At 36.8% G+C, this 23315-nt stretch overlaps 1 protein-coding gene across 1 annotated transcript; it reads left to right on the forward strand.

Moving 5' to 3' along the window:
- The first annotated feature begins 21334 nt into the window (after positions 1-21334).
- LOC114302715 (auxin-binding protein ABP19a-like) lies at positions 21335-22257 on the forward strand. Its single transcript, XM_028247785.2, has one exon. It carries the CDS (start codon positions 21392-21394, stop codon positions 22028-22030), a length of 639 nt encoding a protein of 212 aa, XP_028103586.2. The 5' UTR covers positions 21335-21391; the 3' UTR covers positions 22031-22257.
- Positions 22258-23315: the final 1058 nt, after the last annotated feature.

Here is a 23315-nt window from a genome sequence, read left to right on the forward strand (position 1 = left end):
TTAGCTCGGAAGTGAGAAAAACGGGCGTCGGAGGGCGCCGGAGGAGCAAAAACTGGTTGTTGAAACAATTGCTGGCCTCCCACCCTTCAGTGACCTTCCCGGTGATGAAACAGAGGTACCTGCCAAAAATGAACAAAAACCGATGCAAAATGAATGCTCGGGGGCCAAAACGCGTAGTTCGAGGCCCCGAAAATTGCCTATTAAGCACCGAAAGTGGCATTCGGGCACGAAGTGGGTCTCTCAGACCCCAGTGTCCCTCAAAAGGGATTAAATAAGATGCATGCCAAAAATCAGAGCAAATGGAGATGGTTAGGCGGTCCCGAATCGAGGCACACAGCCAACGATCCCGAAAAATCGGGAACCAGACTCCGAAATGGGCAAAATGGCCTACGGCCACCAAATGTAGCCTACGGCCACTGAGAGATGGTCTACGGGACCTCTCCCTCCCCTCAGAAAAAGAAACAGCGAAAATCGAGCCTGGTTCGCAAACCGAGACAAGGCACAAAAGAGGATTCGGAAGTCCGGAGGCAGGGCTCACGGCTGCAACTCTGAAACTTCTGAACGAGCACATTATGCAACATCACCAAGCGCTCAATCGGTGACGTCTGAGTCTTAAGGTCGGTCAAAAATGGGGTGTCTACAATTTTACACACAAAAATCCTAGGTTCCGATTCTTACTATAATTCACCGTTTAACCGAAATAAAGAAACTTTAACCGAATTGAATTTTCAAATCTAAATTAAATTAAATACTACATTTAATTAAATTTTCAAATTCATAAACTAAGATTTTAGCCCTCATCTTTTTCTTGAATCACATTTTGACCCCAAACTGGTACCATTATATACATATATGTACCTTTAATCATATTCAATTTTTTTTGTACACAAAAATCTATAATAAATATATTCATTTGCACACAAAATAAAAATAAAAAATTCCCTCAAATCCACCTCTAGGGAAAAGAAATGTATACAACTTTTTCAAACATAATCTATGGATTCATGAAAAAGTTTTCTAGTACACCCAAAACATGGAACTTTGTTTCCACCTCAAGCTCCATCCTAACTAAAGCCTAACTAGATCATGATTAATTACATAATTAAGGCCTCTAATCATCCACTATTCCATTAAGTTCAAAGTAAATCCAAAATATCTAATCAATTTCTAACCAATGGGCAATTTGGACCTTTCACACCAATTTTAGTATAAATAAAACCACTCCCTTAGCATTTTGCACACAATAATATAGACACAAACACCCTATTCAGCTGAGAGGGAGAGAGGGCAAGGAAGTGAGTTTGGTGAAGGAAATAAGAGAAAGAGAATGTTTTGTTAGCAAACCAACCAAGCTTCAAGTAAGCCACATCACCATCTCTCCTTCTATTTTCTTTTTCAAATACATGTTATTAGAGATTTAAAATCATATTTTTAGATGTGTTGTAATGTTTTTCATGTGTTCAAAGTTGATGAATTGGGCTTTGATCCTTCTTCAACTCATATTTCCTCTTAATAAATGCAAAACCACCTTTTTCTTTCCATATCTCCCATTATTTCTAAAGACACACCATCACTCTAAAAATATGAGTTATCGATACATTATTTTGTATGTTTTCATCACAAAAGAAGTGAAAAATTTCCCTTAGTTGGCCTCATTTCTCACCAATCTTATTATTTTGAGTAATATGCATGAAAAACCTGTTTTACAACCAACTTTCGAAACTTATAGAAATGTGTAGAAAAATCTCCTGGACCTCAGTTTTATGTTCAAAAAAAAAATCTTAAAGAGTCAGCTTTCAAGTAAAATTGGTTTCATTGGATAAGAGAGAGCGGTTTGTAAGAAAATCCGATTTTTGTAACAGTCGACGAATTTGGACAGCGCTGGAGTGTTTCTTATATAACTAAAAATCTAGAAAAGTTATTCCATTTCTGAAAAAATGTTCGAAAAACTAGATAAAATTATCTATGAACCCTAAGAAGGCCAGGCTCGAGAAAAATCTGAAATGGTTTTTTTGATTTTAAACTTTAGATGGTACTGAATCTGCAAATTCAGTTTTACATTGGTGTTTTATGCTTTTGTGTTCATGAATATGTTTATTAGTATATGATCATGTTTTGCTATGATATTTCATGTGTTATGATTATGTTCCTTATCTTCTACATTTGATGATGCTCATGCTTATGTGGATATTATTATCTTGTTAAGCTGTTCTAACTTTAATTTAAGACATCTAACTCAACGGTAACCTTAATTGGGGTGGTATTGTGTTTTTGATCATTTGAATAATGAAGAGATGATAATGTGTTATGTATGGATTAATAGGATGTGCTCCCTAATTAAAGGTTAAGTCTTGCGCAATAAGTTATCATGTAAACCCTAGAATGGAATGGATGTATTCGAACTCCTCGCGATGATTTGATCTGGAAAGATAAGGTTAGGTCTAGATGGGACATTCAGGAGGATAAAACTTTTTTGGAAGGATAAGGTTGGATTCAGGATGATAAAAACTTTTTTTTTTCGTCGTCCGTTTTGAGGTCCATCGATGGCACTACGCGATATGTAACCATTGCGAGCATCCATGGTAAGGTCTACAAAGCAGCAAAAGAGGCAGTTCTGAATAGTCCGGTGTCCGATTCTTGCAATTAGAATGATGAAATCTCTTCGGAGAATTTCTAGATTACTAACATCTAAACTTGCAATCCTTTATTAGTGAATGATTATCATGCTTCATTACTTGTTATAATTGTGATGGTGTATTGGATTGGGAAAAAGGGACGGGGTGTGTGTGCGTTTATTGGACATTCAAAGCTTAGGGCATTTCATGTCAGGTATTGAGGACTATTAGACTAGTTGAAGGCAAAGCTGAAGTATTTGAAGACGTATGGCTGCCCTATGAGAGTTGGGAACTTCTTTTGTAAACACGTTTTGAGATTGTAAGTGATTAATCGCTTATTACATTTAAGACATGATTTTGTAATTATTATATATATCAATTCTAACCTATCCTAATACTCCGTCAACTCATGTAAGCCTTGTGTTAATACATTGTCAAGATCTGTCAAAAATGTAGCTTTACTATCTAAGGTGGTTGGACTTAGAAAGGAGGCTATATTGACTCATCCGACCTTCCTGACATCTTGCTTGGTTATTAGCCAAATGACTCATTAGTGGCGTTTTCTACTCTTGTAACCTTAGATAAACCCTATATTTACTTGTTATTATATTCTCTAATGTTTCCGATTTTTGAGACGTCACAACTGGGTATCATAGCCTAGGTTCAATCCTTACCCAAGCATTTCGTCCTATGGTTAGAGACTACCATGCTCCGACTATGTTATATTATTATAACACTATTTACTCTATCAATCAAAAGACATTAAAAATCAAAATTTGCTTAACCAATCTTAGGACGTTTCGTTGAATTTTGAGCATGGCAACGTCAGCTTGTGAAGCTGTATAATGGTGCGCTAGCAATTCCAGCATCGGAATCGGGGAGTTGAAGAAAGCAGTTCAAATAAGACCAACAAAACCAGAATTTCATAATGAAGAAGGAGAACCTTGATCAATGAATCAAGACATGTGGTTTGTCCCAGAATGACTGAGAATGGTGATGGAATCGGTAGTTGAGTAGGACTACGTAAGGAAGCATATTAGGAGTTACTTGAATTAGAAGTATTTCACCTTAGTAATTCCCTTGATTAACCGCGTTAGCAAAACCCTAACCTGTACCTAACTGTATGTTGGTAGATGGTGAACCACACACGAGCAAACAATTACACTGGTAATAGTGACACCACCAACCACAACAATGATGTCAATATTAATATGAGCAAGACACCTTGTGCCACGACCCGAACCCGCCCCTATGGGTTAAGGCCATAACTGGCCAGTAATCACGAGATTACCTACGGCCTCAAACCAAATAAAACAAAACTCATCAGAGTGAAAGGGCCAAACGGAAGCAAATTTAAAACTTTGTCTATAGAGCTGTGCTTATATCCACACCATAACATTCCAAACACTTACATGTTAATAACTCACATCAAAATATGTACTAACACAGAACACTGTACATACAGGATCATACAAGTTTAAGTCAGTCGAACCCAAGACTTATATACAAAAGTAGTCCAATGCTTTCGCCAATCATAACAAAACTATGAACAAAGGACAAAGGCGAAGACAGTCTCGTGCATGAGACGTTTGGGCTGACTCCTCAAAACTTTGACTATTTCTCACAATTTCACCGAGGCTGGTTCTGGACGTCCCTTGGCTCACCTACATGTACATGAATGAGCGTGAGCGAAAGCCCAGTGAATAATATCAAATAAGGAAGATACATAAGCAATCTTTGAAACAGTTACAGCAGACGGCCTTTGGCCCAATCACTTGTATCAATCGGCCTTCGGCCCAATTATTTATGTCAATCGGCCTTCGGCCCAATCATTCATGTCAATCGGCCTTTGGCCCAATCATTTATGTCAATCGGCCCTCGGCCCAATCATTCATGTCAATCGGCCCTCGGCCCAATCATTTATGTCAATCGACCTTCGGCCCAATCATTCATGTCAATCGGTCTTTGGCCCAATCATTTATGTCAATCGGCCTTTGGCCCAATCATGTATGTCAATCGTTGTCCACCATTCAAATTAATGAATTTACAAAACTTACATAGAAGTAAACAATTGGACAACAACATATTTCAAATATCTTGTTAAGATATTACTCACAGTGATCGGCTTGTGGATTTGTCCTGGAGCTTGACCCTACACATCATATATCACATATGGGTCACAAACGATTCAATCCGTTCTTTAATTCACATATTCCTCTTTAGGCTTCATCCTTATCTCTTTAACTCAATTACAATGCTTAATGCATGCCAAAGAGTGCTTGCAAGTGAAAGAGAACGGAAAACGAAATACAGAACGAATGTATAAAATTTTCAGAAACAGGGTCCCCGTTCGAGTGTGGACTTCCCCACTCGAGCGGACCCTTGAGGCCTGCAAAAGTACTGGATATGTCATTTCTACGCTCGAGCGTGAAGTCTGGTGCTCGAGCGGAAGGCCTCACTACATAGCTCCCCGCTCGAGCGGGCGTCCATGTCTGCAAAAATGCTAGGAGCCCGTTTTTCCCGCTCGAGCGGACACCAAAAATTTTGGGTTTTCCAGCAATGTTCTTGAGCTCACATTCAACATTCAAAAGGTTTTCAGCTCGAACTAAGGCACCTAAAATATGCAAATACATCATATAACACATGGATGCAAACAATATGAAGTCAATCTTCCAAAATCATGGTCCAATTCTTCAAATTTAATCAACATTCTTTTTGTATGATCAAAATCCATACATTCAAACTTCATACTAATTTCATAACCTCTTCAATCATGCATGCATGTAAACTTTGACTTCATTTCTGTTACAAATGGTACAAATGAACAATTGATGCTCCAAATCACGAAGCTACACAAAACTACTCATGCATGTAACGTTTGGTGCTCTATTCTTCATTTTTAACATGCTACATGCTAGAGCACCCAAAATTGTAACATTTATTTACATGCATGTTCATTCTAACTTCAAGTTCATCTCAATTCTTGCTCTTGATTACCCAACTAGCTTGAATACACAATTAACAAAGTTATACTCATAACTATATACTCAAATGCTCACCTAGAGGTTCAATCTTCCAAATAGAAGCAAGTTCTTGAGCCTAGCCCTTCAAAGCTTGAGCTCCTTAGCAAAATCTTCAAAATTGAACCCTCTCTCTCTCTCTCTCTCTAAATCTGGTTCTCTCTCTCTCTAGAAAGGAATTTCAGGATGAGCTCAAAAAGGAACAAAGTGAAGGTGTATAGTGGCCTCTAAAAGCCCTCTCTCAAATACATTATTCTAATATAAAATAATTGGGCACCTCTCCATTAATTAAATCAATTAATTCTTATCTGAATCAGTTTTCAATCAAATTTCACCATAGGCTCTAAAAATTACGCTAGTCACAATGGCGCAATCAATTTTGGGTTCTGTGGCCGATAAGACCTTCAATTTAATTTACAAAGCAGATAATCAAACAGACATTCCTACGGTGAATAGATAGAAATTCAAAACCACATATTTTCACATAATCGCACACAAAATCATGTTAAACAAATAACCATACTCATATTAAGGACCAATTAACATATTGCGGAACAGGGATATCACAGTCTTCCCCTCTTTAGGAAGTTTGGTCCCTCAAACTTATTTTACCTTCGTCGGGAAACAAATGTGGATATCGCAGGCGCATTTCATACTCTTTTTCCCACATGGCATCTGTCCCATAGTGTTCTTTTCATTCTACTTTCACCATTAGGATGGACTTGCTTCTCAATTGTTTCACTTGCCGGTCAATGATTCGTTCCGGCCATTCGGCGTACTCCATATTTTGGTCAATAGCTACCCAGTGATAATCAATCACATGGAACGGGTCTCGGAGGTAACCCCTCAACATCGACACATGAAACACGTTATGGATTTGTTCGAATCCCGGTGGCAAAGCAACTCTATAGGCAACTGGGCCAAGCCTTTCCAGAATTTGAAACGGCCCAATGTAACGGGGCGACAACTTGCCCTTTTTTCCAAACCTGACTTGGCCCTTCATCGAAGATACACGGATGAACACATGGTCACCAACCTCATACTCAAGAGGTCTTCTCCGAACATCTGCATAATTCTTTTGTCGATCTTGAGTTGTTTTGAGCCTTTGCCGAATAACCCTGATTTTCTCAGAAGTGTCCTGCACAATTTCAGGCCTAAGTAAAGCTCTATCCCCGACTTCTATCCAACAAATAGGTGATCTACATCTTCTACAATACGAAGCCTCGTATGGTGCCATACTGATGCTGGAGTGGAAGCTGTTATTGTATGCAAACTCTGTAAGTAGCAAATAGTCTTCCCAACTCCCCTGAAAGTCCAAAGCACACATCCGAAGCGTATCTTCCAAAGTTTGTATTGTTCGTTCTGATTGCCCATCGGTCTGTAGGTGGAATGCAGTACTGAATCTTAGTTCTGTCCCCATAGCTTCCTGCAAACTCTTCCACAATCTAGATACAAATTTCGGATCTCTATCCGACACAATGGATACCGGAACTCCGTGTAAATGGACAATCTCATCAACATAAATGGTAGCCAGTCTATAAGCATTAAACGTGGTTCTAACTGGTAGAAAATGTACAGAGTCAGTCAGTCTATCAACTATAACCCAAATAGAATCCATACCTCGAAAAGTCCGAGGTAGGCCAACAACGAAATCTATAGTCACATGTTCCCACTTCCATTCAGGAATAAGGAGAGGTTGAAGTAGACCGCCTGGTTTCTGATGTTCGGCTTTGACTTGCTGACATTGAAGACACCTGGACACATATTCTGCAATCTTTTTCTTCATTTTAGGCCATCAATAGGTTTGTTTCAAATCCCGATACATTTTATTATTACCCGGATGCATAGCAAATACGGATCTGTGGGCTTCATCTAAAACCCTCTTCTTTAGTTCCGGAATATCTGGGACACATATTCGGTTTCGAAATCTCAACACTTCATTTATAACGCCAATCTCTGCTTTCGGACTTGTCTCAAATTCATCTATCACTTTCTTGCGGAATTCATCATCTTTCTATTTCTGTTTGATTTCTTCTATGATTGTCGGCTCGGCTGTAATAGCGGCTATCAATCCGCCCTGTTCACACATTACCACTTCAATTTCAGACTTCTCATAATCTTGCAAGATTTCTTTCTGTTCAGTAAGCAAACAAGCCATACTCCCCATTGATTTTCTACACAAGGCATCAGCAACTGTGTTAGCTTTCCCGAGGTGATACTGAATCTCTAAATCATAATCCTTTATCAGTTTCAGCCATCTCATTTGTCGCATATTCAACTCCTTCTGCGTGAAGAAGTATTTCAAACTTTTGTGATCCGTGTAGACTTCACGCTTTGCTCTATACAGGTAATGTCGCCAGATTTTCAAAGCAAAAACAACTGCAACCAATTCTAGGTCATGTGTTGAATAATTCTTCTTGTGTGGCCTCAACTGTCGGGAGGCGTACGCAACAATCTTTCCGTTCTGCATTAACACATAACCCAAACCTTTATAAGACGCATCACTGAAAATTACAAAATTCCCCGTACCTGAAGGTAGTGTCAAAATTGGTACAGTGGTCCATCTTGTTTTCAGTTCATGAAAGGCAGCTTCTCTTTCATCGTTCCATTCAAACGGTTGCCCTTTTCACGTCAATTGGGTAAGAGGAACAGCTAATTTCGAAAAGTCTTTCACAAACCTCCTGTAATACCCGGCTAAGCCAATGAAACTGCGGACCTCTGTTACATTCGTCAGTGTAGGCCAGTTCACAAATGCCTCTATTTTCTGTGGGTCCACTGAAATTCCTTCCTTATTGATCACATGTCCTAAGAAAACAACTTCATCCAACCAAAACTCACATTTCTTTAGCTTAGCAAATAATTTCTTTTCCCGAAGTATTTGTAGGACAGTTCTCAAATGATGTTCATGTTCAAGTCTATCTTTAGAATATATCAAAATGTCATCAATAAAAACCACAATGAATTCGTCAAGGTAGGTTTTAAAAATTTAGTTCATTAAGTCCATAAATGCTGCCAAAGCATTAGTCACTCCAAATGGCATAACAAGAAACTCAAAATGTCCATACCTCGTTCTGAATGCGATTTTCTCAACATCTTCCGCCTTTACCTTCAACTAATGATACCCGGATCTCAAATCAATCTTGGAAAACACTTGTGATCCCTGCAACTGGTCAAACAGGTCATCAATACAGGGTAAGGGATATTTATTCTTTATTGTTACCTTGTTCAATTCCCGATAGTCGATACACAAGCATAGGGTTCCATCTTTCTTTTTCACAAACAACACCGGTGCACCCCATGGTGAAGTGCTAGGTCTGATAAATCCTTTGTCAAGCAGGTCTTGTAACTGTTCTTTCAATTCTTTCATTTCAGCTGTAGCCATTCTGTAGGGAGTTTTAGAAATAGGCTGGGTGCCTGACACAGTTTCAATAGTAAACTCTATCTTCCTGTCTACCAATTCCGCTGGTAATTCATTTGGAAACACATCTGGAAATTCTCTAACAATAGAGATATCATTCAATTCAACATTCACAGATTGTTCAGATAACACATAGCACAAATAACCCTGACACCCTTTCCTGATCAGTTTACATACTTTTATTGCAGATATCAAGTAAGGTGGAGGCACTACCCCATTGCCCACAAACACAATCTCTTTATGTTCTGGTGGTTTAAACACAACCCGTTTTGTCACACAATCAATGGTGGCACAATATTTGGTTAATCAATCCATGCCCAAAATTACATCGAAATGCCTAAAGTTCAGGGGCAACAAATCTACATATAGGATAGCATCCTCAACATGCATATCACAAAACCGGTATATAGATTCACACAATACAAATTCCCTAGATGGAGCAGACACACATAGCAGATATGGCAGTAATTCTAGAGGTCTATTCAGTCTAGATGCAAATGCACATGTTGCAAATGAGTGTGTTGATCCAGAGTCAATTAACATAAAGGCATCCTGATTACATATAGAAATGGTACCTAAGACAACTGCGTTGGCATTCCGGGTATCGCCCGGAACAAGTGCAAAAACTCTCCCTTGTCTCACGGTATCTCCGACGGGAGTAGATCTCGTAGCATTTCCTGGTTTGGGGACTGATGTTGTCGAACTAGCAGCAAATTTTCCACTGTTCTGTTTGCAACCTCTGGCCATATGCCCCGGTTTACCACAATTAAAACAAGCTCCTGATAACAAATGCCACGATGCCTGTTACTACAAATAGTACACAACGGGGTTATATCTCGGGAAGAATTAGAAGTATTCGAGGAGCTCGTATTTTGCTTCTTTGAAAAGAAGCCCTGCCTTTTTCTACCCTTCCAATCAGTTGTCGGTTTAGTTTGTCTAGCTATATTAGCTTCTGATATTATGGCTCTATCTAGTACCCCAATGTAGGTTTCCAGCTTCAAGACATTCACCCGCTCTAGAATGTCGCTTTGAAGCCCGCCTTCAAAATGTCTCGCCTTCTTATAGTCTGTATCAATCACGTGTGGCGCAAACCTGGCCAATTCAGTGAATTTGGCCTCATACTCGGCTACAGTCATACTGTCTTGCCTCAGTTCCATGAATTCTGCCACCTTCCTATCCCGGACACACTGCGGGAAGTACTTGTCATAGAAAATTTCTAGAAATTTTGCCCAATCAACATCTTTGTAATTCTCACGCATTAACATCCACCATCTTCTTGCTTCGTATTCTAGCATAAAGGTGGCTAGAAGCATTTTCTGTGTCTCCGAACACAGGAACACTTCAAACAGTTTTTCGATCCTGAGGACCCAAGCTTCAGCTTTCAAAGGATCTAATCCACCATGGAACTGTGGTGGTTTCATTTTCTTGAACTCTTTGGTGAGAGCTATGATCCGGTCATCATTTTGATTATCTGGCATAGAAGGTGCCGGAGGTGGAGGTGGAGGATGTGGCTACTGCCACTGTTGTTGCCATTCCTGTTGTTGCCTCAATGTCTCTGCCATTTCCTGAATCAGTCTTTCCATTCTATCCAGTCTGGCAGTAGAAGATTCCTCTATCTCATCACCTCTTGTTCTCACCATCTGATTAAACTTGCATTATACTTTATACAAAAGATACACATGTATGCATATACTAAAGAGCATACATTATCAAATAATTTGAAATGCAAGCAGTTCACAAACTTATAACACATAGTTTTTCGCATTCAACAGTTAAGCGTATTCTTGATGCTTTCAGATTCATACTTATCACATGAATGCATCCTAGATCTTTTCTAGACGCTTATTGCTCTTTTGGACAAGTGTGTGAGTTATTAACTCGTGCTCTGATACCACTCTATCACGACCCGAACCTACCCCTATGGGTTAAGGCCATAATCGGCCAATAATCACAAGATTACCTACGGCCTCAAACCAAATAAAACAAAACTCATCAGAGTAAAGGGGCCAAACGGAAGCAAATTTAAAACTTTGTCCATAGAGCTGTGTGCTTATATGCACACCATAACATTCCAAACACTTACATATTAATAACTCACATCAAAATATGTACTAACACAGAACACTGTACATATAGGATCATACAAGTTTAAGTCAGTCGAACCCAAGACTTATATACAAAAGTAGTCCAATGCTTTCGCCAATCATAACAAAACTATGAACAAAGGACAAAGGCGAAGATAGTATCGTGCATGAGACGTTTGGGCTGACTCCTCAAAACTTTGACTGTTTCACACAATTTCACTGAGGCTGGTTTTGGACGTCCCTTGGCTCACCTACATGTAGATGAATGAGCGTGAGCGAAAGCCCAGTGAATAATATCAAATAAGGAAGATACATAAGCAATCTTTGAAACAGTTACAGCAGAAGGCCTTTAGCCCAATCACTTATATCAATCGGCCTTCGGTCCAATCATTTATGTCAATCGGCCTTCGGCCCAATCATTCATGTCAATCGGCCTTTGGCCCAATCATTCTTGTCAATCGGCCTTCGGCCCAATCATTCATGTCAATCGGCCTTCAGCCCAATCATTCATGTCAATCGGCCTTGGGCCTAATCATTCTTGTTAATCGGCCTTGGGCCCAATCATTCTTGTCAATCGGCCTTGGGCCCAATCATTCTTGTCAATCGGCCTTCGGCCCAATCATTCATGTCAATCGGTCTTTAGCCCAATCATTTATGTCAATCGGCCCTTGGCCCAATCATTCATGTCAATCGGCCTTTGGCCCAATCATTTATGTCAATCGGCCTTCGGCCCAATCATTCATGTCAATCAGCCTTTGGCCCAATCATTTATGTCAAACGGCCTTTGGCCCAATCATTTATGTCAATCGTTGTCCACCATTCAAATTAATGAATTTACAAAAATTACATAGAAGTAAACAATTAGACAACAACATATTTCAAATTTCTCGTTAAGATATTACTCACAGTGATCGGCTTGTGGATTTGCCTTGGAGCTTAACAATACACATCATATAGCACATATGGGTCACAAACGATTCAATCCGTTCTTTAATTCACATATTCCTCTTTAGGCTTCATCCTTATCTCTTTAACTCAATTAAAATGCTTAATGCATGCCTAAGAGTACTTGCAAGTGAAAGAGAACGGAAAACGAAACACAGAACGAACGTATAAAATTTTCAGAAACAGGGTCCCCGCTCGAGCGGACCCCTGAGGCCTACAAAAGTACTGGATATGTCATTTCTACGCTCGAACGTGACGTCTGGCGCTCGAGCGGGAGGCCTCGCTACATGGCTCCCCACTCGAGCGGGCGTCCATGTCTGCAAAAATGCTAGGAGCTTGTTTTTCCTGCTCGAGCGGCAGTTTCCCCGCTCGAGCAGACACCAAAAATTATGGGTTTTCCAGCAATGTTCTTAAGCTCACATTCAACATTCAAAAGGCTTTACGCTCGAACTAAGGCACCAAAAATATGCAAATACATCATATAACACATGGATGTAAACAATATGAAGTCAATCTTCCAAAATCATGGTCCAATTCTTCAAATTTAATCAACATTCTTTTTGTATGATCAAAATCCATACATTCAAACTTCATACTAATTTCATAACCTCTTCAATCATGCATGCATGTAAACTTTGACTTCATTTCTGTTACAAATGGTACAAATGAACAATTGATGCTCCAAATCATGAAGTTGCACAAAACTACTCATGCATGTAACGTTTGGTGCTCTATTCTTCATTTTTAACATGCTACATGCTAGAGCACCCAAAATTATAACATTTATTTACATACATGTTCATTCTAACTTCAAGTTCATCTCAATTCTTGCTCTTGATTACCCAACTAGCTTGAATACACAATTTACAAACTTATACTCATAAATATATACTCAAATGCTCACCTAGAGGTTCAATCTTCCAAATAGAAGCAAGTTCTAGCCCTTCAAAGCTTGAGCTCCTTAGCAAAATCTTCAAAATTGAACCCTCTCTCTCTCTAAATTCGATTCTCTCTCTCTCTAGAGAGGAATTTTAGATGATGAGCTCAAAAAGGAACAAAGTGAGGGTGTATAGTGGCCTCTAAAAGCCCCCTCTCAGATACATTATTCTAATATAAAATAATTGGGCACCTCTCCATTAATTAAATCAATTAATTCTGATCTGAATAAGTTTTCAATCAAATTTCACCGTAGGCTCTAAAAATTACGCTAATCACAATGGCGCAATCAATTTCGGGTTCTGTGGCCGATAAGGCCTTCAATTTAATTTACAAAGCAGATAATCAAACATATATTCCTACGGTGAATAGATAGAAATTCAAAACCACATATTTTCACATAATCGCACACAAAATCATGTTAAACACATAACTATACTCATATTAAGGACCAATTAACATATTCCAGAACAGGGATATCACACCCTGGGTTAGTAATCACATCCCTACACCCACAACCAACTTACTTGGGAATATCGAAAATCGAATTTTGAAAGAATTAGGAAGGCTGGGAAGCATACGTCAGAATAAGATGACACATTTATTCTTCGAGTTTTGCAAATAGAGACCATCGATCGTCACTGGCAAGCTCGATCCTAAGATCGCTGAAAATTAGATTCAACAAATCGAGAAGATGCTGGAGATAATGGGAATAGTCGAGCATACAGACAAGATCGCTCTGGCCGTTTACCAGTTAGAAGGTGAGGCAGACCATTGGTGGACCATTAGTCAAGGAATCTAGGGACATCACGACTATGACTTAGGTGCAATTTAAAGAATTGTTTATGAGGAAGTGTTTCCCAAACACTGTTAGACATAAGAGAATTCGTGAGTTTCAATTGCTAGAGCAAGGCACGATGACGGTGACCCAATACGTCGCGAAGTTCGAGGAGTTAGCTTATTATGCGACTCAATACGTAGCCAATGATGAAAAGAAAGCACGAAAATTTGAGTGGGGTCTAAACTCTATAATCAGAAGAAGAGTTTTACCCTTACGACTTCCCACTTTTGTGGATGTAGTGGACATAGCACTAGACGTAGAACGAGAGGTGGTAGATACCAGATGGATTTGGAGCCTGAAGAAAGAAAGTCAATCCCATATGGGACCAGAAAGGAACATTCAAAGGCATGTAGTACAAAAATCGTACTCTAGGGCACTACAACTATAACAACAACCATAACAATAGGACCAGAAAGAAGGATTTCAAGGAAGATCAGCTTAGCTGATCCAATGTTACTATTGCCAACAACTAGCGCATAAGAAGAATGAGTGTCCCCAACTCGACCAATCAGGAAATCAATGAGAAGGTACGAAAGTAAACGCGCAAGGAATTGACGAGCAGAAGCCATGGAAGAACAAGCCAAGACCAACCAATCAACAATACCAAAAGGGAATGAGGCAACAAGAGGCCTGGGCTTAATAATAATTAGAGGCCAACCGATAGAATATTTGCACTACATGGAGAAGAAGACAAAGACCTCACTAAGTAGTACCCTGAGAGCGAGAAACACAACACATATGAACCCAAGGAACTACAATACGAGCCTTGGTTAACCTAGAAGAATGTAACTAAGTAGTTTGAACTCTTTTGGAATGACTTTTTTTAACTTGAACGTAGATGGTGTAAATTTCCTTTATTTAATCTAGTCCTCGGACTTTTAGGTACACATTTTGTTCGTCGCATTCCTTTATATCTGCAACATGCGTTAGGTCATAGGAATTATATGTGCAATTTTCGAAGCATGAACATACCCAACTTCGACCTCATCTTAGAAATAGATTCATTACTCGTACCTTAGCAATTATCGATAGTTACCAAAAGAAGGAGATGACTCACCTATATAATGGAACACTTTTATTATTTAAGGGGGATAGATTAGTTTCCATCAACAAACGCAATGGCATCAGCAAATTACCAAAGGATGAATTCTTAACAAGAGTACAGATCACCAAATCGGGAATTTGGCAATACAAGCCCTCACACTGAAGCAGTAACGAATAGTTCAGAATTTTAAAATAACATAGAAGATTAATGCATCTCCTTACGTCATTAATTGGTGAGAAATTCGATTCAAAATGCTATTATTAGAAGGAGACCAATGGTGGCTTTGGACAAAAGGGAGATGAATTTAAGAGAAGAAGATGATCTGGCTGTTTAATATACATTGGCATAATCTACCCAGGAGTACAAGGATGCAATGCAGATGAATTACCTACAACATTTCAAGACATGAAGTATGTTTGAAATTTTAAGGATGAAATTTATTTAGGGGGGTAGGTTGTGAGGCTCCTAACCTTTGTAAAACCTATTAAGTCCTTGACTTTTGAATTCTTTCAATAAAGACCCTCAAATCCTTATTTGTCTTCAATTTTAGTTATAGAGTCGAACACGTGCGCCAATCGAAAACTCAAAAAACCCTGATTGAACCCGGAGCTCAAGAATCATCTCCAAAATCCTAATAATAATTAAATTAATTTTCTAATTATATTTTACGCAGAAAAATCTTAGGTTCCCATTCTCAGTATGATTCACCGTTTAATCTAAACTAAAGAAACTTTAACTGAATTGAATTTTCAAATCCTAATTAAATTAAATACTGCACTTGATTAAATGTTCAAATTCATAAACTATAATTTTAGCCCTCATATTTTTCTTCAATCACATTTTGACCCCAAACTAGTACCATTTTATACATATATGTACCTTTAATCATATTCAATTCTTTTTGTACACAAAATCTATAATAAATATACTCATTTGCACACAAAATAAAAAAAATAAAAAAATTCCCTCAAATCCACCTCACTTGGCCAGCCACCCTAAGGAAAAGAAATGTATACAACTTTTTCAAACATAATCCATGAATTCATGGAAAAGTTTTCTAGTACACCCAAAACATGGAACTCTGTTCCACCACAAGTTCCATCCTAACTAAAGCCTAACTAGATCATGATTAATTACATAATTAAGGCCTCTAATCATCTACTATTCCATTAAGTTCAAAGTACATTCAAAATATCCAATCCATTTCCAACCAATGGACAATTTGAACCTTTGGTACCAATTTTACTATAAATAAAACCTCTCTCTTAGCATTTAGCACACAAGAACACACAAACGAACACCCTAGTCAGCTGAGAGAAAGAGAGGGCAAGGGAGTGAGCTTGGTGGAGGAAATGAGAGAAAGAGAAGATTTTGTTAGCAAACCAACCAAGCCTCAAGTAAGCCACATCACCATCTCTTCTTCTATTTCCTTTTTCAAATACATGTTATTAAATATTTAAAATCACATTTTCAGATGTATTTTAATGTGTTCATGTGTTCAAAGTTGATGAATTGGGCTTTGATCCTTCTTCAACTCATATTTCCTCTTAATAGATACAAAACCATATTTTTCTTTCCATGTCTCCCATTATTTATTGATGCATTATTTAGTATGTTTTCATCACAAAAGAAGTGGAAATTTTCTCTTAGTTGGCCTCTTTTCTCACAAATCTTCTTATTTTGAGTATTATGCATGAAAAACCTATTTTACAGCCAACTTTCGAAAATTATAGAAAAATGTAGAAAAATATATTGGACCTTGGTTTTATGTAAAAAAAAAAAAAATTCTTAAAGATTCAGCTTTCAAGTAAAATTGGTTTCATTGAGAAAAAGTGAGCGGTTTGTAAGAAAATCTGATTTTCGTAACGGTCGACGAATCTGGACAGCGCTGGAGTGTTTCTTAAATAACTAAAAATCTAGAAAAGTTATTCCATTTCTGAAAAATATTCTAAAAATTAGATAAAATTATCTACGAACTTAAGGAAGGCCAAGCTCGTGAAAAATCTAAAATTGATTTTTTGATTTTAATCTTCAGATGGTACTGAATCTGCAAATTTAGTTTTACATTGGTGTTTTATGCTTGTAGACACCCCATTTTTGACCATCCTCATGAGTTGGATGTTCTTGCAGGTACATCCGATGATGAGTTTGATTGCTGGTCGAGTGCTCGAAGTCCGCGGCGGAACGCTACAGGTTTGAGTTTTCCAAACCCTGCATCAATTCTGTCTCATCTTTGGACCATGTTTAGGTCCTTTCAACATGTTGTTGTTGATGGCCTGTCAGCCATTGATGTGCCCTGCCAGCCATCACTAATGGCCGGCCAGCCACCAGTGTATCAGTAGATATTTTCTGATATTTTTTGCCAGCTGTTTGCACAGATTGAAGCATCTTCCAACACGTGTGTGGCTGGATCTTTATGAGGGGATTTTGCATTCTCTATATATAGAAGCCCTCTCTTGCATGTGGAGGGGCTAGAAAATTTTGAAAACAAAAAAATCTCTCTCTCTCTCTCTCTCTCTCTCTCTCTCTAGAATTCTCTCTCTCTCTCCCTTGATATTTTGTGCCTTACAGCCTAAATTCTCTACACTCTTGCATGTGAACCCTTGATCAAACTTGATCACCATTGAGTTGAGGTTACTTGAGGCCCTCTTTGAGCTTTAGAACAAGATATTGGCTTGGTTTGGCTTGATTTTGGTGCCTAAATTGCATATTGTCTTCAAGAGGTAGAATACTTGTGTTTTAAGCTTAATTTAAATTCTTATTTTGCCATCTTTACATACTGTTTTGAGGCTAGTTTTGATCTCTGAAAATCTCTATTTTGGTGGTCTAAAAATGGTGGTTTGAGGTTTGATTGGAGTTAGAAGTAGTCCACCTTTCTTGTTGCTTGATTATTAAGTTGTTGTGCCATCTTTCAAAACTTTTTAAATCAACCTTTTTGGCCTTTTTAACCACTGAATTTCAGAGGATTTTCAGTGGTAAAAATCATATTTTGAAGTCCAAAATGGGAGGGCTTAGCCTCCCCTCCTTGTGTCTTGCTTCCATGCCTAGGTTGCTTCACATGTTAACATGATTTTCTAGTTTAGCCTAGCTTAATTCAAGCATGTTTTAGGATTTATTTTGGCATGTTTCAGCTCTGTTTTGGGCTGCTTGGAGCACTTGAGGCTTGTTTTGTATGCTTGTAGTGCAGTTGTGCTTAATAGTTTAGCTTGTGCTATGTTTTGGCCTCTTATTCTAGCTTTTTTTTAGCTTACTTCAAACATGTTTTAGGACTATTTTGAAGTGTTTGTACCTTTGGAGCTTTGTATTGCATGCTATAGTGTATTGATCTTCACTAGTTTGGTGTTTTCGGCTTTTAAACATGATTTGCATGAATTGCTTGCATGTTGTAGCGTCATTTTGCATGCAATTTCAGCACATATAATATCTGCAACCTCTCTCATTTCATCATTTTTTCATTTTCTTTGAGGGTTGGTTAGCCTTAGGGTTGTGTTTAAGCTTGAGATTGAGATTTGTGCTTAATGGTTTTAATCCTCTTTTGAGGGTTTCTACTAACCAAAGGCATGATCTCTCTCTTACCTTAAGTCATCCCTTGGATGACACCTCTCTCATTAGAGGACACTCACCTTAGACTAAATCAACTAAAGAATGAGTTGGTAACTTAAAATGAGTAAACAAAAGTGATAAGTAAAACTTGAGTAAGTTAAGCATGTTGTGTTGCATTGCATGCGTTCAATCAGACGTTATATTGAACATAAAGAAGATTGGAGCATTTCATACTCAAAGTGATGAAATGAGCCAATCTCCTTTGTCTCCATTGCCTTTGATCATACATGATGAGGTGATGGTCTTGAGTCTTGTTTTTACATACAATGAAATTGCGCTCCTTGGATCTTTGGCCATCATGCAATGAACTTGCTTGATTGGTGGTTTTGGATTGAAGAGTGCCACTCCTTTGAGGATTTGAGATGATAAGGAGGGGCACAGTACAAATAAACCCATGGAAAACCCTTCATTTTTCTCTGTTTGTGCTCTGTTGCAGTGTGGTAACTCAGAGCACCAGTAGCCGGCAATGGCTCACTGATGGCCGGCAGTGCCTCGCTCTTGGTCGGCAGATGGCCGACAACAACCACCCATGGCCGGCAGGGTGGTATTACACAAAATTTGGTTTGATTCATTGTTTTCAATATTTAGATTAAATATGTATTTCTATTAATCATGTTTCATGTGTCATGCTCTAAAATGTAATTTATCAAATATGAATTTATTTGATATTCTATTATTTAATTTAATAAATCATGAAACTATTTATCTTATTAAAATTGCATAATTTGTAGAACACTTATGACTACACATGAAAAGCTTGGTCACACGTGAGAGGGCATGTTTGACCCTCTGTGAAGAAAAGCTTGGTCACACGTGAGAGGGCATGTTGAGAATATAATATAAATAATGTTAGCACGTGTTTGACCTGTTATGAAGAAAACCTCGGTCACAAGTGAGGGGACATATTAAGAATATAATATAAATAATAAAGTTTACTTCAGGTGTAATTTGTTGCTCTATTGCTTTTGTTTTCTTCGTTTTATCATGGAAATGGGTTTAGTGCAAGACTGCAAATTATCAAAAAAATATAAATAGAATACAAATCGTGAATCTTTTGGGCTATAGAGACTTTTGTTACTTATCATTCTAAAAAATGTTATAAATTTTAAAAGTTTTATCAAACAATTAATCAAACACGCAAATGAGTGCTTGGTCAACTTTTTAGTAGAATTTTTTGGTCAATTTTTCAGTAGAATTTTTTGGTAACTCTAGCATGGCTCTATCATTCCAGCTCTGTAGCAGAAATGTTATTCTCATCCTTGATGCTGCTATGTAACTGTTTGGCAGAGACTGTGAGAGTTTTGAGTTAATATCTAGTTGATTAATTGAAGTTGTTTTAGCTTTGTTCTCAGTGTAAAAAGGTAAAAAGAGAGTTGGTAATTATAAATAAGGTAAATTATAAATATATTTTTGAGATTTGTTTAAAATATTAATTGTTCCATATAAATCTAAAAATTTATATCTCTCATCTTAAAATTTGAAATCGTATAACAAATAATCCGTTTTATTATTGTCTATAGTTCAAAAAATTATATGGCGCCTTTTACAAATTCTAATCGCATAACAAATAATTTCTTTTATTAATCAATTATTAAATCAATTAACATTTTTTACTATTATATCTATAATCCGTTTTATTTTTGTTTTTACGATTTTTTTAATATTTTAAATATTTTTTTTAAATTTTTACACATACCTAACATAAATACACTTAAAAAGTATAATTTTTATAAAAAAAAATTTCAAAAAATTCACTAAATACCAAAAATATAAAAAAAAATACAAAAATTAATATATTTTTCGTATTTTTGTATATTTATTAATATTTTAAATATTTTTTCACAAATATTTTGCTTTTTAGACACATAAGTAAGACGCGTCTAAAAAAGAAAAAAAATGCTTAAAATTTTTAAAATATTCACTAAAAACAACAAAAAAATATGAAAAACAAAAAATTCAATTTTCAAAACACTTAATTCAGAAAACTCAAACCAAACAAACTGATTAGTTTTTGAATTGTAATTTGATAGTTAAAAACTCAAAATTTGTTTATTTATGGATTTTTAAAACTTAATGCAAATTTTTTTTCAAAATTTATAATTAAATAAAATTTTAATTTTATTTATGGAATTTGGTTTGATTCAATGTTTTCAATATGCAGATTAAATATGTATTTTTATTAATCATGTTTCATGTGTCATGCTCTAAAATGTAATTTATCAAATATGGATTTATTTGATGTTCTATTATTTAATTTAATAAATTATGAATCTATTTATCTTATTAAAATTGCATAATTTGTAGAACAGTTATGACTACACATGAAAAGTAATTGGGAATGAAAAAAATGAAAACTATGACACTGTTTGAACATGGTAAATACTTATACAACTGTCAATCGAAAACAATAGCAATGGTTCAGAATAGAATAAGATGAAATTCATATGCCGGATAGTTGACGTAATTGAGCAATGACAGCATCGTAACAAGTAGCCAACACACTAAACTTTTTGTTTGGCGTACGATAAAATTGATTGACGAAGTAGTATATTAATTATCAACCATATATCAATGCATGAATTGTTAATTAAATGACTATCTTTTTTACTAGGCAGAATATGCTTCCTCTCTATGTTTCTGCATTTTCCAACAAAAAAGAGTCTTCTTATCGTTGTCTGGAAAAAAAGATCGTACGCTCACATGCATCACAGCCCATAATCTGTCGTGTTTTAGCGTATTCATTTAGAATCACATATCTCTAACAACCAATAGGAATGCTCCAAAAAAAAAATATCCATGCTATCAAATTCTATATAAATGGGTACATTATGTCCCCATATTGAACACAACCAACTCTTAGAAAAAACATCCCTTACTCTTGGAGATGGAGATGTATCTTCCAATCCTCTTCGTCGCTTCGCTTCTCTTCTCCTACTCTCATGGTTCAGTGCTAGACTTCTGTGTGGCAGACTTCTCATTGCCCGATGGACCTGCAGGCTACTCTTGCAAGAAACCTGCTAAAGTGACGGTTAATGATTTTGTTTATTCAGCTTTAGGCATTGCTGGTGACACTAACAATCTTATCAAAGCTAAGGTTACACCAGCATTTGCAGCTCAATTTCCGGGTGTGAATGGGCTTGGCCTTTCCATGGCACGTCTAGATCTAGCCGTGGATGGAGTTGTGCCAATCCACACGCACCCTGGAGGTTCAGAAATCCTTTTTGTGGTGGAAGGAACAATTTGTGCCGGATTCATATCTTCTTCGGCCAACACTGTTTATTTTAAAACTCTTTACAAAGGGGATGTTATGGTTTTCCCACAAGGGTTATTGCATTTTCAATTCAATTCTGGAAATAAACCGGCTCTTGCGATTGTTAGCTTCAGTAGCCCAAGCCCGGGTCTCCAAATCACCGATTTTGCGTTGTTTGCCAACAATTTGCCTTCTGCATTGGTGGAGAAGGTAACTTTCCTTGATGATGCTCAGGTCAAGAAGCTCAAGGCTGTTCTTGGTGGCACTGGTTAAAAAAGGCCTTTGAAGCCTTTTTATTTTTATTTTTATTTTTTATTTTTTATTATAATGGTTTCTTTTTGTAGTACTACTTAAAGAGTTCCTCCAGTCGAGTGTCTTTTGTATGGGTCTTTAACATTTCCTTCTGCAGGCAAATGCATGTTTTTTTTTCTTTTAATAATATTTATCTGAATAATTGGAGAAATTCCATTAGTATTATTAGTATTATACCTTTCATATTATTTTGGTCCCTGCACTTTTATTCGATTTGATTTTTATATTTAATTTTGATTTTGTATAAATTTGATCCAATTAATAATCCTGGTTATAGTTTTTGACAAAAAATTGTTACTGAGTTGATTGAGATTAACTCACTAAGTCAAACAAATTTATAATTTTACCTCTAAAAATTGTTGATAATATAATATAAATAATAAAGTTGTCCGTCTCTCTAAGAGCTTGAGCTTTTAGATAATTAGTACTCAACACTTCAATATAGTATCAGAGTAGGCAATAAATCCTATCTTGAAATCTCACCACCTACCCGATAATTAAAAAATGTTTGCATGTGTTTGACCCTCTGTGAAGAAAACTTGGTCACACGTGAGAGGGCATGTTGAGAATATAATATAAATAATGTTAGCACGTGTTTGACCTGTTATGAAGAAAACCTCGGTCACACGTGAGGGCACATATTAAGAATATAATATAAATAATAAAGTTTACTACATGTGTAATTTGTTGCTCTATTGCTTTTGTTTTCTTCATTTGATCATGGAAATGGGTTTAGTGCAAGACTGCAAATTATCAAAAAAATATAAATAGAATACAAATCGTGAATCTTTTGGGCTATAGAGACTTTTGTTACTTATCATTCTAAAAAATGTTATAAATTCTAAAAGTTTTATCAAACAATTAATCAAACACGCAAATGAGTGCTTGGTCAACTTTTTAGTAGAATTTTTTGGTCAATTTTTCAGTAGAATTTTTTGGTAACTCTAGCATGGCTCTATCATTCCAGCTCTGTAGCAGAAATGTTATTCTCATCCTTGATGCTGCTATGTAACTGTTTGGCAGAGACTGTGAGAGTTTTGAGTTAATATCTAGTTGATTAATTGAAGTTGTTTTAGCTTTGTTCTCAGTGTAAAAAGGTCAAAAGAGAGTTGGTAATTATAAATAAGATAAATTATAAATATATTTTTTGAGATTTGTTTAAAATATTAATTGTTCCATATAAATCTAAAAATTTATATCTCTCATCTTAAAATTTGAAATCGTATAACAAATAATCCGTTTTATT

Source organism: Camellia sinensis, chromosome 5 (genome assembly GCF_055761805.1).
Source record: "Camellia sinensis isolate YWXY chromosome 5, ASM5576180v1, whole genome shotgun sequence".
NCBI classification, from domain to species: Eukaryota; Viridiplantae; Streptophyta; class Magnoliopsida; order Ericales; family Theaceae; genus Camellia; species Camellia sinensis.

Bases quoted from the DNA above. Each gene is read 5' to 3' on its own strand.
- LOC114302715 (XM_028247785.2), top strand. From the start codon at position 21,392: ATGGAGATGTATCTTCCAATCCTCTTCGTCGCTTCGCTTCTCTTCTCC.